The 18529-nt window shown below is 37.4% G+C and overlaps 3 protein-coding genes across 9 annotated transcripts; 2 read left to right on the forward strand and 1 right to left on the reverse strand.

The window, feature by feature from the left end:
* Nucleotides 1-261: 261 nt before the first annotated feature.
* Nucleotides 262-8288, forward strand: LOC136350308 (F-BAR domain only protein 2). 6 transcript variants are annotated; one of them, XM_066301835.1, is made up of 14 exons: nt 262-632; nt 718-809; nt 901-1117; nt 2323-2776; nt 3305-3478; nt 3765-3866; nt 5732-5840; nt 5893-6053; nt 6297-6656; nt 6712-7039; nt 7143-7298; nt 7359-7491; nt 7553-7752; nt 7808-8288. In XM_066301835.1, the coding sequence occupies exons 1-14, from the start codon at nt 603-605 to the stop codon at nt 8121-8123; spliced, it is 2832 nt and encodes a 943-aa protein (XP_066157932.1). In that variant the 5' UTR covers nt 262-602; the 3' UTR covers nt 8124-8288. The 6 variants fall into 6 exon arrangements, with proteins under 6 accessions (XP_066157932.1, XP_066157931.1, XP_066157934.1 ...); XM_066301834.1 differs by having other exon boundaries at nt 263-632; nt 7553-7755; XM_066301837.1 differs by having other exon boundaries at nt 263-632; nt 6733-7039; nt 7553-7755.
* A 172-nt stretch (nt 8289-8460) lies between these two features.
* Nucleotides 8461-17533, reverse strand: LOC136350309 (F-box/LRR-repeat protein 7-like). 2 transcript variants are annotated; one of them, XM_066301841.1, is made up of 6 exons: nt 17430-17528; nt 17262-17364; nt 10623-10876; nt 9670-10471; nt 9434-9613; nt 8461-9381 (listed from the first exon to the last, which is right to left on the reverse strand). In XM_066301841.1, exons 3-6 carry the CDS (start codon nt 10857-10859, stop codon nt 8846-8848), a joined length of 1755 nt encoding a protein of 584 aa, XP_066157938.1. In that variant the 5' UTR covers nt 10860-10876; nt 17262-17364; nt 17430-17528; the 3' UTR covers nt 8461-8845. The 2 variants fall into 2 exon arrangements, with proteins under 2 accessions (XP_066157938.1, XP_066157937.1); XM_066301840.1 differs by having other exon boundaries at nt 17262-17533.
* Nucleotides 11945-14344, forward strand: LOC136350310 (uncharacterized). Its single transcript, XM_066301842.1, has 4 exons — nt 11945-12311; nt 12443-12688; nt 12743-13082; nt 13134-14344. The coding sequence occupies exons 1-4, from the start codon at nt 12007-12009 to the stop codon at nt 13401-13403; spliced, it is 1161 nt and encodes a 386-aa protein (XP_066157939.1). The 5' UTR covers nt 11945-12006; the 3' UTR covers nt 13404-14344.
* Nucleotides 17534-18529: the final 996 nt, after the last annotated feature.

Below are 18529 nucleotides of genomic sequence, written 5' to 3' on the forward strand. Positions count from 1 at the left end.
GACACTAAGATTTAATATAATTTATATTTATATTATTACATGATTTGTACAAACGATTATATCGGGTGCTAACAAAAGATCTCCTCAAAACGGTGAGAAAATATAGAAAGGGACTCAAAATGCAAAGTTTTTTTAAGACTCCCTATATCTAAGATTGTTCTAATATTGCACCTACCGCGTACATTGTACACGGTTGGGCCAAATACCCGAACACAGTCTACTTCGAACAGATGGTATGTCAAAATAATCAATGTCAAAAATCATCATATACGCCCCCTTTTCCCTTTTTAATTTTCAATTTATTAAACAAAAATTGTAAACTGAACTGTACGATCCGGTGAAGAGTTTTTAAGCTAAAAAGTGTTTCTTTTTGTTATTTCCTACATTGGAAATTGATTTTTCCATTATTACTTAGTCAAAAACCTTACTACGTTCCTTCAGATATGATTAAAAGGGTCGGTTAAAACCCATGAATTTTTGGTGTTTTTGTAATTATTTGTTGTTTCTTTAACAATCTAACATTGTTTAAGTTTTTGGTTTGGTGTTATCTCCCTTTGCATTTTAACACTATCACTTTAAGTCTGGCATGATAATTTGGCATAATGACTGTTGACTTTAATGATTATTTTTGGGTAAGTACCTTTGATAGAATAGTTTGCCCTGTGTAGGTTATTTGACCTTTTTTTTCACTAATAATATCTGTATTTTCCTATGCAGGGTGAAAAGAACAATGGGTTTGACGTCTTGTATCATAACATGAAGTTTGGCTTGAATGCCAGCAAGGACTTCGCTGAGTTTTTACGAGAAAGGTACAGCACTAAAGTTTACAACAAATTTTGATTCCCTCCTTATGACGTAACTATGTATATAGTGACTAATAGATTTTTTAATGTCTATCAGGTCTAATATTGAAGAAAATAATTCAAAGCTTTTGACTAAGCTTGCTAAACAAGCAGGGAGTTGCTGTTCACAAGGAACATTTGCTCCATTATGGCAAGTAATCAAATCCTCAGCAGAGAAACTTTCAACTTTACATATTCAGACCATGCAAAAGTTGTCAGAGCTAGTGAAAGAAGTTGGAAAGTATGCAGATGAACTGCACAAAAAACACAAACTGGTAAGTTTTTTTACAGTTTTGTTAATATGAATTTATGTGATTTAAGTATGGACTCTTTTGACTTTTAATACATGTCTTTAGGTGTACTCCTCATTGTATGATTCATATATATATATATATATATTTCAAAAAATCAATAACCCTTTGCTAGTTTTGCTGATAACATGTATCACCCATGATGACTAAATATTTGCTTGCTTCATAAATCTAGGAAGTTTAACAACTGCTCTCAATAATATAGTTTAATTAATTAATTATGGAATTTTATACATTTTACAATGGTAGCGACGATTGTAAAATGATCTGTTTAAGATCTAATTAATGCTGGAAAATAATAAAATGGGAGATCTCCTTGTAGCAAAATATACCAATCTGTAGTTGTCTTTAAACTGTTGATGCTTTAATGTGATTTTGCATAGAGATTAGAGGAAATCTAGACTCTATAAAGGTTTTACAGACACCTATTAGAGAAAAACTTCATTGCAATTTTTACCAAAATAATCGAGAATGTTCTTAGCTTTGACTGGCATAAAATGATGGATTAGGTTAAGCAATTATTATTTTCTACAGTCTAACATTGACAGAATTTAATGATGTAAAAGATTCAAGAAAATAACAATACGCGCGCAAAATTCTACCCAACCCCTACAAATTTGAGAGGTCAAATACATATTTTAAAAGCCTTTTATTAGAATCAATTAAAGTGGCATTGAACGTCTCATTTGCCCTAAATTGTTGTTGTGCATATTAAGAATATAAGTGACGTTATCCGCCCAGCCAGTCCTACCTATGTATGTGAGTTATTGTTGAGCAATTTATTAACTTTAATGCAACCTATGACTGGTTTTCAATTCAATTTGATTAATTATTGACGAATTCACGCGGATGTAGCTACATAAGATTGTATTTTCCCAGTAATGTAAAACACGTTTTAATTGTGTTAACTGCAGTGTTTAAAGACGAGGCAGGAAGAAGCCTTGATAAAACATTGTATTATCTCCAACACAGGAAAATAGTGCGAGATCAGTTTATATTGGATTATATTTTATTAGCACGGAGTTTGCATGTACATTAGCCATATCAAATATGTGTAATTATTGCTTAATATGAAAAGTAAATATTAAGTAATGACCATAATTAAAAGTGCGTAAATCACAATTAGCCATGTTTTCCTCTCAGTTTTTTGGCAATTTAATTATTTTCAGGTAAAAGAACAAGAATCTGGAACATTAGAAGTAGTGCAGGCTATGCAAACTCTAACTTTGAATGTACAAAAATCAAAAGATGTTTATAATCAAAGATATTTAGAATTTGAGAGATTGAAAAAGGAAAACTCTTCTGCGAAAGATATAGAGAAAAGCGAACAGAAACTAAAACGAGCCCACGAAGAATATAAAGCGCTGGTTGACAAATACAGTACAGTGAAGGAGGAATTTGAAAAGAAAATGTCACTGAGCGTGAAGAATTTCCAGGAATTAGAAACAAGTCATTTAATGCATATGAAGGAATTTTTGAATAATTTTGCGGATGTGATTGAGTGGGCTCATTCTGAAACAGGAAAAGTACATAAGGAGTTTAGGCAGCAGTGCGTCGAATTGACTATTGATCAACTGTTAGACCAGTTTGTCAGGAGCAAATCTACCGGACTTGAACGGCCAGGTTTCTAATCCTTTCAAATATTTTTAAGCGTACTAATATGGTTGCTTATTCTGATGAGGTTTATTTATTAACCCGTGGAGTTTGCTATTATTTTATTCGCTAAGCAGGTTACGAATCATGTAAGAGTTGGGTGACATTGGTGATATTGATTCAGAATTTGATTGGTTAACTGATCGCAATCAGTTTTTATTCTTGTCGATTTTGTCCCTGTACCTTTGTATGAAAAGAGCTGGGAAATTATAGTTTTAAAGGAATGTACAAGCTTCTTAGACAAGTTTCTCTCTGTCCAATTCATGGATGGTTGAAAAAATGTCTTAAATAGCCAAAACTAAATATATTTTAAGCCAATTTAAAACATCTAATAATAGTTAACCCTAGGTGCTTTGAACCATTAACTCGTTAACACGAACACCATTTTGAATTTGCAGTAGAGTGAATGATATCAGTCTAAACAAGATCATATTAAGCACGTAGCAGTTAACAATTTAGACGGAAATAGACTTCACTAAGCCGAAATTATATTTTTAGGAATATTAGATTTGGAAGATCCAGTTATATCACCGAGTCACGATGCTGACTCCAATGCAAAACCATCCAAACGAGAAGGTAACGGTCCTACCAATCAGGCAGTGCCAACACATGCCAACAAACCTTCCCGTCGAACAACTTCCCTATTAAATCTCTTCATGTCCAATTCGCAGGGTACGTTGTTAAATTCTTCTAAATTATATACTTACATTTTGCCTGCTGGTCATATAGTACTAATGTTGCCCAGTGATGGTTTGTAAGGGAGAATTAAATTATATTAACCTATTGCTGGCTCTTAAGCTACCCAATAAAAGTTCAAGACCAAACTTAACTAAAAAAGGTGCGAGTGGGATATTTAAACAATTATAGCTATATTTTTGGTCCCCGGATGAGAGTTAATGAACATAAAATTCGCACTAGAATAGAGAGTCTAACAAGGGGTTGGGGTGTGTTTTTCTAGGTTCTCGTGAAAGCCGTCCCGGGCCTTGCAGTGCCCCCTCCAGTCCGACCAGTCCGGAAGGAAAGCAACAGTTAACGCGCCTGTCACAGCGTGGATCTAAATGTAATTCTTAAAATTTTGAGTCTCATTTTAAAGTTTCTAGTCTAGCAACTTGGTGTTTGTTTTATTTGCATGATGATCTTGGGAGTATGAAAATGGGACTACTTTGCAGCTTTTCCACTGTTCTTGCGATGGCTACGTGTTGCTGAAATAAGTGTTTTTCTCTTCAGAATTTGTGGAGCGCAAACAATACAAAATTATAATTTTTTATCTTCATAAAAATATCAGATAATCGTCGAAAAAACTCGGCTCGTTTTAGACTAGACGCCAAGATGGAAATGTTATCAAATAAATAGATGAATCTATAAAATATTTCCATCAACGTGAAAAATACCATCATTTATAATAAAGTAAGCGGTGGTTTAAAAAACCTTAAGTAGAAGTTAAAATGTCAAAGGCATGTCGTGGATAAATTTATGTGTTATCTATTGTATTGATTATCCTTTACTTTTAGAATTTTTGTTTCAATGGAAACGTTGATTTTAGGATAACCTTTGTCGAGAGTTAGTTATCGGCAACTCATAGTTTTGATTACTATTCAAAAATAATTGTTTGTTTAACATATCTAAGGCTGAATGTCGGATTTTTCAATTGTAGTGTAGATTTGACGGGTTTCTCTCATAAACCACAAGTTTTTCGAAACATTAATTATTATTTCTTAATTTGAGAGAGACAGAAGAAACAAGAGTTGAAGGAAATCGCCCAAAATATTGGTTTTATCTATAATTTCCTCTTTTGCGCCCATGGCGATAATTACACGTTGATATAGTGACTTGTAAAAAGTTAGGCACTTACCCGTTACCTCATCCACTTACCTGATGTTAGGTATGTACGGTTATGTGCGATATTCAGTGATTCATAAAATTACTAAAAATATACCAGAATTTCAGGCAAGGAACATAATTTTATAATACTGAAACCTTTACTGAAACGATTGTTTTACTACAGTAAATTTGCTTGCCATTATATTTAATAAAATATTGAATCAAAGCTTCTCCCCTATTTATAATGACAAATTTCTTCTGTATTAGCTGAAATAAAAAAAAGTACGCAAATAAAACAAATACCGTAATAGACATTTCTATTTCCTCTTTCTCTCCTTTCACGTTTATTTTTTCGTTTCAATTAAAATCATCCACCTTAGCATGCATTTGCACGCACCTAGATTAGAAGTTTTCTTTTTCCGGATTTCAATAAAAATGTTCTTTTTTAATGGTGATGGATCGATCTAAATATTGTAAATATGTATCGATTTCTTTCTACGGATTGGTTTTGGTTTTCATGCTTGATTATAGGGACTCTCATTATCGCCGTGAAATAGAATTATTTCATTAAATATGTAAATTTCTATGTTGAAGCGAGGGTGAACAGAAACTCTTCAGGATTTATTCAGGGCTAAACATCAGTGTAATGGTGGTGAACACGTTTAGGGCAGCGAATGATTTAAATAACTGAATTAAGATCTCTGTATTATTATGTATTTCTTACGAGTTTAAGCACACACTCAGGAGTCCCTCATAGATAGTAATCGTTTCTCCATGCTTTTGGTCGTTATGATATAAAAACGACAATTTAAAGGATTTGAAACGGTTTTGATGAAGAACTTTATTTTATAGGTACCCGTTTCCTAACTACTGTATATCACCGTAAAACTATGAGCAACATTGCACATATCTTAATTACCTAAAATCCTATTTCTTTGTGCTTGTCTATAACCACCCAATATTAAAAAAAAAATCCTTTGGCGTTGTGTTGGCAATTGTCTTTCCTAAATAATCCCTTTTAATTATAAGCTTATTCATTAGATTTTTGCTCTTTAAAGGTAGCACATTGCTTGCGACTTATATTAAAAACACGTTCGCTTTTAGGGTTTCTGAGAAGTCGCAGAGATAAAGGCAAAAAGAAGAAGCCCGCCAAGAAGCCCCAAACTAAGGATAGTATTGATAACCAAAGCAATAAAGAAGAAAAATCTGATATGTAAGAATTCGAGGTTATCTCAAAACCAAATTTATAGATAAAATTAATTAAGGGAGGAGAAAGACGATTCTCAAAAAAGTGACAGTGTGCTCCCTCCGCCAAACCCCCCTCCAAACCAAGAAGTTGACGATGATGGGTTTGTCATTAGGCCAGCCGTGACAAATACGTGGAATGAAAAGAGTAGTTTTTATTCGTCTTCAGACTCAGATTCTGGTGAGTGAGCCACGCCAAAGAAAACACTAGAAGTCGCAACACAGCACTCAGAAAAGAAGCTATATACAACTAGGCGGCCTCTTTTGCGCTGGCTTATTGACTTCCTCCTCTGGCCTTATTTGACCTTTGCAATATCACTAGTCAAATAGCTACTGATTCCTAAAACGGCCTTGTAAAACCTTGACAACTCATAATTATTTTTTAGTTTTCACCTGATTTTGTTTAAATTTTTAATTTTCCCAGATGACGAGCCAGAAGTTAAACTACACGTTGAAATTAAACCCCTGAACAATGGCGCCACCCCAATGTCAGCTTCAGTAGACGAGCTTCGCGCAACAGTAGAAAATATTTATCTTTCTCCCACTGGAGGATTGGGCCGCCGCGGATCCAATTTGGATAACGATTTGCAAATGAAAAGATCTCAGTCTGTCTCTCAGCAAATCGGAAAACCGAGTTCTGAACTGTTGGGCCTTAATTTTGTTCAAAGTCCTACAGCTTCGAATGCTTCCACTCCAACAAGCAACCACCCGTATGCGCCTTTGCAAAGCCCTTCCCAATTGGCATTGAATTCCCCTACATTATCTGTTACCTCCAAGTATACTGGTAAAATTCACATATTTGGGCAGAATTGCGAGTACTAAATAGTATTTCTTTAAAGAATTGGGTGATTTATTCACAGAGGACAGTGAGTCTCAAACAGGCCCGAAACAGTCCAGCCGTCAAACCCCGACTCCCACATCTGGATACATGTCAATCCCAAGACCGCCTTCGCGTAGGTCTGATCCGAATAAGACTTTGATACAACAGAATTCGAATATTACCCGTGCTGACAGTATTAATAGTTTGGAATTTCGCACGGCCTGTGTTCCAGTAGGAGTTTCCAGGGGACCGTCTCCTTTAACAATTGGGATGGCAGATACAATTCCGCTAGCAGTGGCTTTCCATGAAATTGTACACTCCTATTTTAGAGGTGCTGAGGAATCTAGGTAAATTATCATTGCAAAATTGATGTTAAATTTATTTCCTTAGTTTATATTTTCATTAGATAGGTATTAAAGTACTGAAGTAATGATACACGAACTTTTCCAGGTGCCAAGTAAAAATGTCCGGTGAAATGATGCTATCATTTCCAGCCGGTATTGTAACAATACTCGCCAGTAATCCCAATCCTGCAAAGCTAGCATTTAAAGTCAAGAATACTCGTAATTTAACTTCAGTGATACCAGATCAAAAATTGGTCTCTTTGTAAGTAGTTGGAAATCCACGTTGCGCAGCATGCTGGAATGACTTTGTTGCCGATTTCAGAGAATTAGACCAACAAGCCGCCGATTTTATATTAGTAGAATTCAACATGTCGTATTTAAGCGCATTATTGAAGAAGCAATCCGAACAAAACCCCAATGCCTCTTATTTCAACGTTGATATTCTCAAATATCAAGTAAATCACAAAATTTTTATTTAAATTGCAGAGTCTATGTAGACTATTTCTTAAATTCCAGATAAAATCAAAACCAGGCGCTAACTCGTGCCCTCTTCAGCTTGTTGCATATTGGAAATGCACTAAACAACGCACCGATTTAAAGATCGAATACAAGTATAATCAGCACGCTATGAGTTCACCAACACCTCTGCTTAATGTTGCCGTGGGGATTCCTATTGAGGGGGTTGTTAAAGCTATGCAAACCAAACCTCAAGCACAGTGGTAAGGCATTCTGGTCTAAGAACTTCATTAGCAAAATTGTGTGGTCATCTAGGCCTGCAGACAATAATCGTTTGGTTTGGAAATTCACGGAACTCTCGCAGCACTCTGACAATAATGGTGTGGGCTCCATGTTAGCCCGATACGATATAGAAAACGGCCCAGGAAATCCATCAACAATTACCGCTCAGTTTAACTGTGAAGGAACTACGTTGTCTGGAATAGATTTTCAGCTCGTCGGCATGGGTTACCGACTATCTCTAGTCAAACGTCGATTCGTATCGGGCAAATATATTTGTGATGGTGACCGAAAGTATAGTTCGGGTCTAACCACTCCTAGTACTACTGGCTCTGGGGAGCCCAGCTCCTAGCATTCCTCGTTGACATATTTTCCACACAATATCTTGGATATGTAATTATGTTCATATTACCGACTTTTTGTTTAAGAGTTCAGCGTTATACAAACTTATATAGTTTATGAGCGATAGCGAGAGAGATATTGGTTTTATAAATAAATACTGGATAACATTTCTTGACATTTAGAGTTTTATTTAGAGACCTGAAAAATCGTAGTTCACTGCTACAATATTTCACGAACTGAAGAAGAAAATTGGTCCTCAAATTTGAAAAAATTAGGTGGCCATCGCGACTTAGCCACCTTGTCCCGGCTGGCCTAAATGGGTAAGTACTTACCACTAAACAAAATAAAACGCTCTAGGAAATTTATATTTAAAATATGCTTTGCTTATTTGAGAAATGTGACAGAATACAGCTTTATAAATTGGGAACTCTCTAAGTATCTAACTTGTGACTTAAGATCTATGAAGGATTGTAGAAGGTTGCCCAGTATTATATTAATTGTTAGAACAGTTAGTGCTATTCAGGAACTTCTTATCTAAAACAGATTAATGGAGTTGCACATTTTTTCCAATGCAGATAACATATCTAGTATAGCTGGTGTTAGATTCAACATTAGAAATTTCCCGTCTATAATAGAACACTTCATAAAATAAATTACAATTATATAAATACACTTTACAAATAAAAAATATAACAGATTGGTATTTAATAATAATAAATTAATTAACAAAATTCAAAAGAAACCAGGATTAGTATGTTCTATCACGCACCTTTTGCAATATTTCTTAACAGCTCTGTAGCCCTCTAGAGAAATTTGGCAGTCTTGGATGTTCAGCTGCTGCAACCCTCTGCAATAATAAGCTACGCATTGGACTCCACGATCGGTGACCAATTCGCAATTTCTAAGGCTCAATTTTTTCAAATTAGGACAACTTTCTGCTAGGGCTCTCAGCCCCGCGTCACTAACATCACATTTTCCTATGTCTAAAGCCCTAAGCCTATTACACGATCTAGCTAAAACCGTTATGGCGTCGTCTGATACAGCTTCACAACCTCTAGCGTTTAAATAGCGCAACTTATAACATTTTCTCGCTATTACTTTGAGACCTGCATCACTAACTTGATCACATTTTGCAACAGAAAGATATCTCAATGTAGGACCTAATTTTGCTAATTCGTATAAACCGAAGTCTGTTACATTTGTACAATCACTGACACTTAGTTCTCGGAGTCCCGAACAAAAACTTGGCACATATTTTAATCCAGCATCTGGAAGAGTACTCATTAGTATAGGAACTTCCTTGAGATCAGTATAGAATACCTGTAATTTGTACACATCTCCTAAGGTATAGGTATGCCAGCTGCGGGCAGTTCTGGACGATGATCCTTAGGCCACCGTCTTGAATTATAACGCAGTCAGTGAGATCTAAGTATTGCAACTGCATTCGTCTATTGACGTCAGGGAAACAGTTTAACCCTACGCAGGAGACTTTTATGCACCCTAAACGGATAAGTTTACTTCAGATTTCTTAATTTACACAATTTTAGCTCCATTACCTGTTACATCTAAATGTTGCAAATTAATGCACCTATTCGAGATTTCATAGAGGGCGTTATTCGTGATCTTAGCGCAGCCCTGAAGCTGCAAATGGGTTAATTCTGGACACCTCTTTGCTAGTAGCAGTAGGCTCTTATCAGAAAACTTGGCGCCATTTGTCACATAAATCCGTTCCACACTGGGACATGCCCCAGTTCTGTCTTGTCCGCATAGTTGCCTTAGAACTGCCTTGATGGCCTTGTCTTCACTAACAATTTCTCCATCCAACGTGATGACTCTCCATAAAGAGGGAGTCCACACCAAAGTGTCAAACCTCCTGCAAACCTGTGCGCAGGTACTTAGGTCGATGCTGCTCAGAAAGGAAAATATTCTGATGATTAGGTCGTCGGATATTTTGTCGAAAGAGTTATTTTTGGGTTGGAACCTCTTTCCTTTGTAAATGTTGCCATCGTTCCAAACGTTGGCGTTTGACGAGGCACCAGCAGTCACCAGGGTGGCATACCCTTGGTCTAGACTAGGACTAGATTTGCCAATGTTCACAAAACTGTCAAATAAATAATTGGAGTTGTGTGATTGGTGGTGGTTTTGTGACGAGTAATATTGGTGGGAGGAGTTCTCGCTGGCACTTTTACTCTCATACTGATCGTTGTCCCAATAAGAGGAGCCCAGACAAAGGGACGATAAATCAATAGACCCTTTGGTGTATTTCAGGCTGCTCCTTCCCAGTGGAGCATGGTCTGATTTGTGGTCATAATCAGGGTCTTCGCTCAAGTAAGAGTGTGGCTGGTCATAGTAGTTTTGCTAGAAAAATCCCAATGTTAATGGTTAATAGACAAGGTATACAATTCGTATCAATTAAGTGCTTGAAAATGCCAAAATAGGACGATATATACGAATTTTATGGAGGCGCTTCGGTTTTAAGTATTCTATTTTCAAGGAGACGTCCACTTACCACATAATCAAACTCTTCAGATGATCCATGTTCTCTGGGAAGATAGCGGTTCCCGTTATCGAAAATTCGTCCATTTACGCGACTGTGCTGCTCGAAATGGAATGGTTGGTACTTCTCTCCTCCATCGGTGGAAGTGTTGGTATCATCAGTGCTGGAGTTGCTGTGACCTAAACGAACCAGTGGACAGGGATTTGGCCTCGGCGAGAGTCGTTCTAGGAGACTAGATGGATGATTCATATCTTAGACTAGGAGCCCTGCCGAATGAAGGACACTGAATTTGAGTAGGTAGATAGTTTATAAATTATAATTTGATTTTTTACGAGAGTTGAAGTAATAACTCAAATTTGTCGATACTATACACAGTATCAGCTTTAAGAGGAGGAAGGAGGAGGAAGGGGGAACGAAGTTGGGCGACGGATCAGCGGTTTTTCTGGGGATAGGGGGTGCTCATTAAAAATTTCACCCAAGACGTTAGACTTGCTAAGACCGGCCCTGACTATACACTGGGGTACAGGTAAACAGGTAAAAAAAGGGTATTTTCAACGGTGTTATAAGGTAAGTAAATATTCGCATAAGCAGTTATTAAGAAATTTCGATGCAAAATTTTCATTTTTAGAATAGGAATTACGCTATGGGTGCTGGCAGAATGGGCGGCCATACCCAAGTTCGATGTCCCCATTAAAAAAATTAAACTTTGCATCGAAATTTCTCAATAATCCGTTATGAGATTATGGACTTTTATCGTTGAATTTTTTTCCAGGCTTCTTAAATATTATAATAATGTGCAGGATTACGTTGTTCCATTTAAAAAAATAAATGTGAGGCCATTTCTGTAATTCCCCATTTTCGCCATTTATTAAAAAGGAAAGCTCTGCTTGAAAATGAGTCCCAGCTTCGGGACTTAATGAACTTGCAGTGGGCTTCTTAAAATATGAGGAACCTCCCTGTGCATATAATTAGTGGGTACTAAAGATCTTGTCTGCTATTATGGTTAATGACCAGTGATCTTATTCCAGTCGCAAAAAAATCCTAAAAAATTTCTCACAGTTACCGGCTAAATTTGCATTATTTAATGGATATCATCGATCACTCGCGTTTTGTTATAAAAAGGCATGAAAAAAGCATTTTTGACGGTAATCGGGTCATACAATCTATAAACGTATTGAATTACACAATAATGAGCCATATGGTTAATTTTTACCGTATTTGCTCTCTGAAGAAATTTCACATTAAACCGCATACTCCATACATAGTTAATTTGAAAAGATAACAATTACTGTCATTGAACATTATTGTTGCCGGGCGTTTGATTAATGATTTTTTAGCCCATACATCTTCGCTGTTATTATTCCACTGTACCATATTCAGCGTTTGATACCAGAGAATGACCAGCGAAGTATTTTCAGCAAGTTTATTGTTGAAGGTGGCATCGTCAATACAGCACGTAACAGTACCCATGGCCAAGTTGCAGGCGGATCTGAAGGTCCTCATGTATTTACACACTCAAGGAAGATTTATGTTTCTGATACCGTGGACTTCAAGAAATAAAAGTTGGATGCGAGTTCTTGGTATAATCATCGCTTGTGCCTTAGCGCCCATTGCCTACAAGCTTTTAACCTTAAGGCTTTATTATTTTACACGTTTGCCCATCACGTGTTTAGTAATGGATATGTCCAATTTTCTTACCAGGTAAAATCAAAATCGCAAATTAATGGTCTCGCTCGGTGGTATCTGTCAAATAAAAGTAAACTACTTGTGCGTCAGTCGTATGCGCACATAGTTAATTAATGATACGCGTGCGTGACTTTTGTGCATTTTAGTTACATCTTCTTGTCGTATTTCTGCATTAAACAGAACCGTTACATCAACAACTGGCTTAAAATCCAGACCCTGCTGCTGCGCACCGAAGTTTTATTGACCACCATAAATTTTTCCCTGCGCAGCTACATCTTTTTCCCTAAATTTGCCCTCCTGCACATCCTTTTCTTCATCATCCATAGCTCCCAGTTGCTCTATTGGTACTTGAGCAACGAAATGAATTTGGCACTCTCTTACATAATGTTTCGGTAAGTACGTATTTCGAGCTGGCGTGCGTCTTTGCAAGAATGCGAGTGTTACAGGGTGATCCATTATTGGACTTCATTCGCAACCATTGTGATCCTCGAATGGCTCGAAGTCCTGAGGAGAAGATACGACCATGTTAATAAGTACATAAAGCAGCTTTTACTATCGAGGATCGGTGTGGTCCATCAAATATGCCACCAGCTGCGGATTGTGACGGAAATCTACTCAAATCTCGACGAGATCATTCATGAGCTAAACACTGTCTTCTCATATCACTTATTTTTCTTGATAATTACCAGCATCCTCATGACCCTTCATGGCCTAAGTTTCGCAATGGTGATGTTTTATACTTTGGGCTCCAGCGTCACAGCCCTCGCTTATGTTTCCGCGTTCTTCGTAAGTGCATAATAGGAAAAAAATCGTGATTTATCCATTAATCTCTTTCAGGCAAATATACTGGTCCTGGTCCTCGGGTATGAACGCCTTCGAAAGAAAATCCAAAATAACATCAAGACGTGCTTAATGCTCCAAGAGGAACTGGCCCAAGGCCAGTTGAGAAGAGAAATTGGCTTCATGATAAAGATCATGAAAAAATTTCAGCCCAAAATGTCCGCTATTGGTTTTTTTGAAATGGATTTTCAACTGATATCCGGCTACGTCTCAATTGTGTTCACGTACTTAATAATCATTCTGCAGTTTAATTTGACTTTTAAGTGAATTCTAACACAGTCATGAGAGCTGATTCTAATAAAAGAAAGTACATTGTTGCCTGATGTCCGCAAAGAAAATTAATTCAATCAACACAACCGGCATGCGGTTTTTCACAGTAAAGAAATGTCCGTTGATGAGGTATTCTCATTAGTAAACATTGTAAAACAATTCTATTATGTCGTGTGTTAATGGGAAAAATCAGGCGAATGGAACTTTTCCAAATATAGCATTCGTTAAAATTGTTATTATCAATAAATGGTTTGTTAAATTTACCCAATAACGCAACCAATAGTAGGTCAGCTTTGATATAATTCTCGTATGGGGCCGCTACCAATTCCTTTGCAGCTGTGATTAGCTGTCCTGGTAGCGCCACTGAAAGGGGTTGTCAGCTTATCGAATATCGTGATTTATTGCATTACTTCTGCCTTGTTTAGTCCAAAATAAAAACGTCGTTAATCCCCAGATTACTGAAACACTAATCGATTATTTATTTAAACAGGGACACGCTCTTCGCCCACACATTATCATTTTTCTGTATAAATTGCGGTGATTTGCTAAAAGCCACGAACAAGAGGTGAGTACGTGTTTTCACTAACCCTGAAAGTACTGAATAGTACCATTTAGTACTATTGAGAAATCATAGATGTTTGGTCGTTTATTTCGTAATTTGTTGTCGTTTTTCAGCAGCGACTAGGAATTTTCTAAGACTAATTGAAACGTAGGCGCCCCCAATAGATTGGCCTCTCATATATGGGTGCTGATCTGGCTCCGTGCACTAGCAATGAGGCCCGCGGACCTCCCCCCACCTCCACTGGACGACCTTGGTTCCCCCTAAGCAACCCCAGGGCAGGGAGGCGACCGACGCGGAAGTCCCGAAGATGGACGTGCAGTGTGTAATTCCCGGAAGAACCTGGGCGCGAGTCTGCCGAAAGATGGCGTGTACCTGCCTGACACAGAGCGGCAAATGTCTACAGTTCGGGCAAACCCTCACACGCGAAGCGACGGCCCTTTTCGGTGAGGAAACCACTGTTGCATTCGGTGAGGAAACCACTGTTGCAGGTAGCAACGTTCTGGAGTCAGGTCAGACGAAGGAGAGCGGGCTCGCAAATACAGCTACAGAGAGGCAACTAGCCTAATGCTAGATACTAGCAACTTGTTGGTCTCTGATGTTATGTCCCTGCGGGACAGTTTCGGATCGGGGAAGGTTCTTTCCACCAGAGGTTTTTGGGCGCTTCAGTGGATTCCACACTACTCGGCTGCCAGAAAACCAGACCAATCGTTTTTTAAGGATTTTTCGCTTGACAAAAATAAAGAAAAAAGCTCATTAGCCGCCAAAATGATAATAAAATAGTAATATCGTCTCATACAAGGAGACGGCTAATGATGACCCCTTATGTGCGGTTTTCGCGCTTTGAACATATCGGCTTTATCACTAAGTTTTCGACTTCCGAATGCAATGTAGGCTTATTCGGTTGAGTAACTGAATAATACCTAAGCTTATTTGATTTAAAACTTGGTGTTATTCGTGTCGAAAACGCCTAGCAGAGAACGCTTAAGAAATAAACAATTTTTACCTAAAAAAGAGAGAGAAAGCCAGTGCTTCTCATATGATAGATCTTGTAAAAAATGATACTGTTGAAATTCCACGGCAAAATGTTGCCGTGGAATTCGTAATTGCCACCCGTCGTGGGCGTATGATTTCACAATTTTCTTTGGAATTTGTTTTAAATAATCTTTTATATTCTTCTTTACGCCTAATGACTAGGTTTGGCGTGCGTGGTTCACCTAATAGGGACATTTAATCTTGAACTGCTAGAGCATTTAAATATGAAAAGAATTTGCAATTAAAATTCCATCTTAAAATCCAAAGTAAACTGCGGAAATGAGGATGATTTGCGCGGTCAAATTGTGCCCCTTCCGGCCACTCGAGCCCTATAACGAGTAGAAGTGAAGTTTATGCGATCGACATAGCAATAACTCCCTTTTTGATTTTCCCCGGCGATTATACATTCAAATTTTTGTGTATTGAGGGGCTGTTCTGCAATTATTTTTCCTTTCTATTGCTTTTGTCATCAAAGTAATACCAGGACACAATCGTAGCAAATTAGACAACACACGATGGGAAATGCGCTCCGTCTGTTTACCAATGAAATCGATAAAGTATTCCGAACTCGTTGACTCATACGGTCAAGAATTAGTTAACTTTAATGATACACGAACAATACAGGGCGTCCCACGAATACGGGCCTCTACGCGTATCTTGAAAACTATGACTAAGAAACGGTAGAAATTCGAATGGCTGAAACAGAGCTGGTGTATCGATTAAAAATATTTACATAAAAATGTCACCTCTGCTTGTACCGGGAATGAACGTCAACTCGCTTGTTTTAAACGGATCACCCTGTATATTATATTAAATTTAGATTCTGCGGAACGTTATGAACGTTTTTCACGTATGATGTTCTGCATCCAAATTTTTGCGGTTTTTGAGTTGTTTAGAATTTTCAAAAAAAAATGACAGTTGACGCCATTAATGCACTTTCTAATAATTTGCAAATTGCAGTTGCGCGAAAGTCCTTAACCGCATAATAGATCATTTTAAAACCAGTCGACCTGTCAAAACATCGTACAGAAGAAACAGACTTATTGTTGAGGACGAGATAGCTGAAGCTGCAACTTGCAAATTATTAGAAAATACATTGATGGTTGCAACTGTAATTTTTTTTTTTTTTGAAAATTGTAAATATCTCGAAAACCGTAAACTTTAGGTATAGAATATCATACATGAAAAGTATCCATAACGTTCCACAGAATCAAAATTTGATATAATACCCAGGGGGGTTCCGTTTAAAATAAGCGAGTTGACATTCATTTCCGGTTCAACCGAAACTGGTATTTTCGTGAATACATTTTTAATCAATGAGTCACCTCCACTTTAGCGTCATACCCGCCTTTTTGACTTTTGCCGGTCATAGTTTTCAAGGTAGGGGCAGAGACCCATATTCGTGGGACACTCTGTATATCCATGTGTACTTGGTGTAAGTACTAGTACTTACAATAAACATACTGCTAAATGGCGATTAATGCGTTGCTTCAACGACTAGAATCTCATTAAAATTTGTATGTAATTGCTTTGAATTTTTAAAGCCAATTGATTGGGTTATAATTAACAGCATAAATTAAAATGAACAAAATTCCTGTAGATAAAATTTACCCACATATGCAAAATTGTGATCCCACGCAGTGGGATTGTGCTTTAAATAAGGCCGATGTTGTAATGGAAGTACTGAGTTTTGGACTTACTATCGTCGCGTCCATTAAACTATCTAAGAACTGTTCTATGGCCATTTGGATAAACGGCATATTTATTTATTAATATCTACTGCGTTTGTTCTCAGCTCTCCTCCTACTAAAGCTCACAAAAGCTTTAGAGGTCTTTTCAGTCTAGCGATACTGGTTTCTATAATGCATCTAACGGATTAAAATTTTTGATCTAATTCCATAAAAATATTGTACCGATATCAACATAAAATATTGCATAAATTATCTTTAAGAGTAATAATCCGAGCACTGGCAAATGAAAGATATCTTCAAACGAAAATTATTTATTATGCATTCCTTGTTCAGAGAGAAGGCTTGGCAAATTCCAATCAATTTATTATTTACAGGATGGATATTGGATCGGTACTACCATTTGACGTTTCTTGTAACTGGTTCTATCTCTTCATTATTTGCATCGAACTTTAACTACGCACATAACTTAGCCAAATTCCCGTCCCTGGTACCTTTTCCCCTTCAGAAATTTCGCTAAGTAGGGTAAACTGGTAGATAAAAGGGAAAGTTCATCGACACTACGACACATACCTTAACCTAACATTGGTTCAATGGTTCTTGCAGCTCAGCTGAAAGCTTCATCCTTATTCCTCATGTGTTAGTAAGCACCATCCTGTTGGAACCACCGAAATAACTAAGGAATTCACAAAAATGCTGGTCACAATATGCTGGAATCTCTTACGAGACCTGCCACCGTACCGAATGGTTTGCTTTGTTAACATTGAGTTGCGACTTCTTTTCTTGTCTTGTAGTACTACTCTTACTTGGTCGCGGTACGACTTCGATAGGTAGTGTGCGGTGCCGAAGACCAATAACGGGTAAGAATTCACAGGAGCGGACTTCAGAATATTTCCCAGACATTTGAATATTGCCGAGGCTCTGGAAGATAGTTTTGTTGCATCCTCCGCACTTGCAAATCTCTGATGCGTACATCTTCCGTTTTTTTATATTTCTGTATTTTTTATTCTCCGCTTGAGTTCCTGAGTTAGTGCGATTTTTACATCGCTTAAAAGTTTTACGAGCTCATTACCAGACGCAGGTGCTATGTTTTACCAAATGGACGGATATTACACGTGTTACATCGTGTAACACCAAACGGTTAATTAGCGAAATAGAGCTTCCGCCATGAAGATGTCATGAAGCTAAAACAAATTCCACAAGGTTATTTTTTCACGCGAACCATAGGGACTTCAATGCAGTTATATTCCTCAGAATGGACCAGCAAACAAGTTTGTAATCATGGGTTTCAACTGAGTTCTTATTAAACGTTCTTGTTGCAACCCAATCGCTAATATGAGTTAAAAAGACATCACCCGAACTACCTAAAAAAATAATTACTTGTTTTAGGCTGCATCGAAACCACTATGCTTCGTTTAAAAAAACATCCTGTACCTATATTTGAATACGTGATACGGTTTTTTATTCCCGCATTTGCATTCAAATTTTGAGCGCATAATGGGCAGTGATATCACCGCTTTACACGCCGTGATTATTCTTCCCGCAATCTTTAGCCAAAACAAAAACAAGTAGATCGGTACCTCATTAGGACTTTTGGATTTAGCGGCTCATCAATTCAGTTCACAGAAAGTCGCTAATGAAGAACGAAAATTTCACCCAATTTTATTCAGAGCCTCCATAAAAATTTCACTAAAAGGTACTGGCGCAGTTGACGGTGTCCCTGCGCTGCCCGGGTAGCAACGTGACGTGTGAACTTCGACATTTTTCCGTCACTTTTTCCTAGAGGTGATGTGATCGAGTTGACGTGAAAATGACTTGTAAATATGCTCCGCATTACTCTC

This window comes from Euwallacea fornicatus, chromosome 3 (assembly GCF_040115645.1).
Source record: "Euwallacea fornicatus isolate EFF26 chromosome 3, ASM4011564v1, whole genome shotgun sequence".
In the NCBI taxonomy this organism is placed as follows: Eukaryota; Metazoa; Arthropoda; class Insecta; order Coleoptera; family Curculionidae; genus Euwallacea; species Euwallacea fornicatus.

What these genes read in the sequence shown, in the direction of transcription:
- LOC136350309 (XM_066301840.1), bottom strand. Translation starts at nt 10,859, where the DNA reads ATGAATCATCCATCTAGTCTCCTAGAACGACTCTCGCCGAGGCCAAAT. An exon ending in GCAACATTTAGATGTAACAG is followed by an intron (nt 9,614 to 9,669) that starts GTAATGGAGCTA and finishes TTATCCGTTTAG; the next exon opens with GGTGCATAAAAGTCTCCTGC. An exon ending in GAGATGTGTACAAATTACAG is followed by an intron (nt 9,382 to 9,433) that starts GTATTCTATACT and finishes GTACTCTTCCAG; the next exon opens with ATGCTGGATTAAAATATGTG.
- LOC136350308 (XM_066301834.1), top strand. Translation starts at nt 603, where the DNA reads ATGACTGTTGACTTTAATGATTATTTTTGG. An exon ending in TGCACAAAAAACACAAACTG is followed by an intron (nt 1,118 to 2,322) that starts GTAAGTTTTTTT and finishes AATTATTTTCAG; the next exon opens with GTAAAAGAACAAGAATCTGG. An exon ending in TGTTACCTCCAAGTATACTG is followed by an intron (nt 6,657 to 6,711) that starts GTAAAATTCACA and finishes ATTTCTTTAAAG; the next exon opens with AATTGGGTGATTTATTCACA.
- LOC136350310 (XM_066301842.1), top strand. Translation starts at nt 12,007, where the DNA reads ATGACCAGCGAAGTATTTTCAGCAAGTTTATTGTTGAAGGTGGCATCG. An exon ending in ATGTCCAATTTTCTTACCAG is followed by an intron (nt 12,312 to 12,442) that starts GTAAAATCAAAA and finishes TGTGCATTTTAG; the next exon opens with TTACATCTTCTTGTCGTATT. An exon ending in CTCTCTTACATAATGTTTCG is followed by an intron (nt 12,689 to 12,742) that starts GTAAGTACGTAT and finishes CGAGTGTTACAG; the next exon opens with GGTGATCCATTATTGGACTT.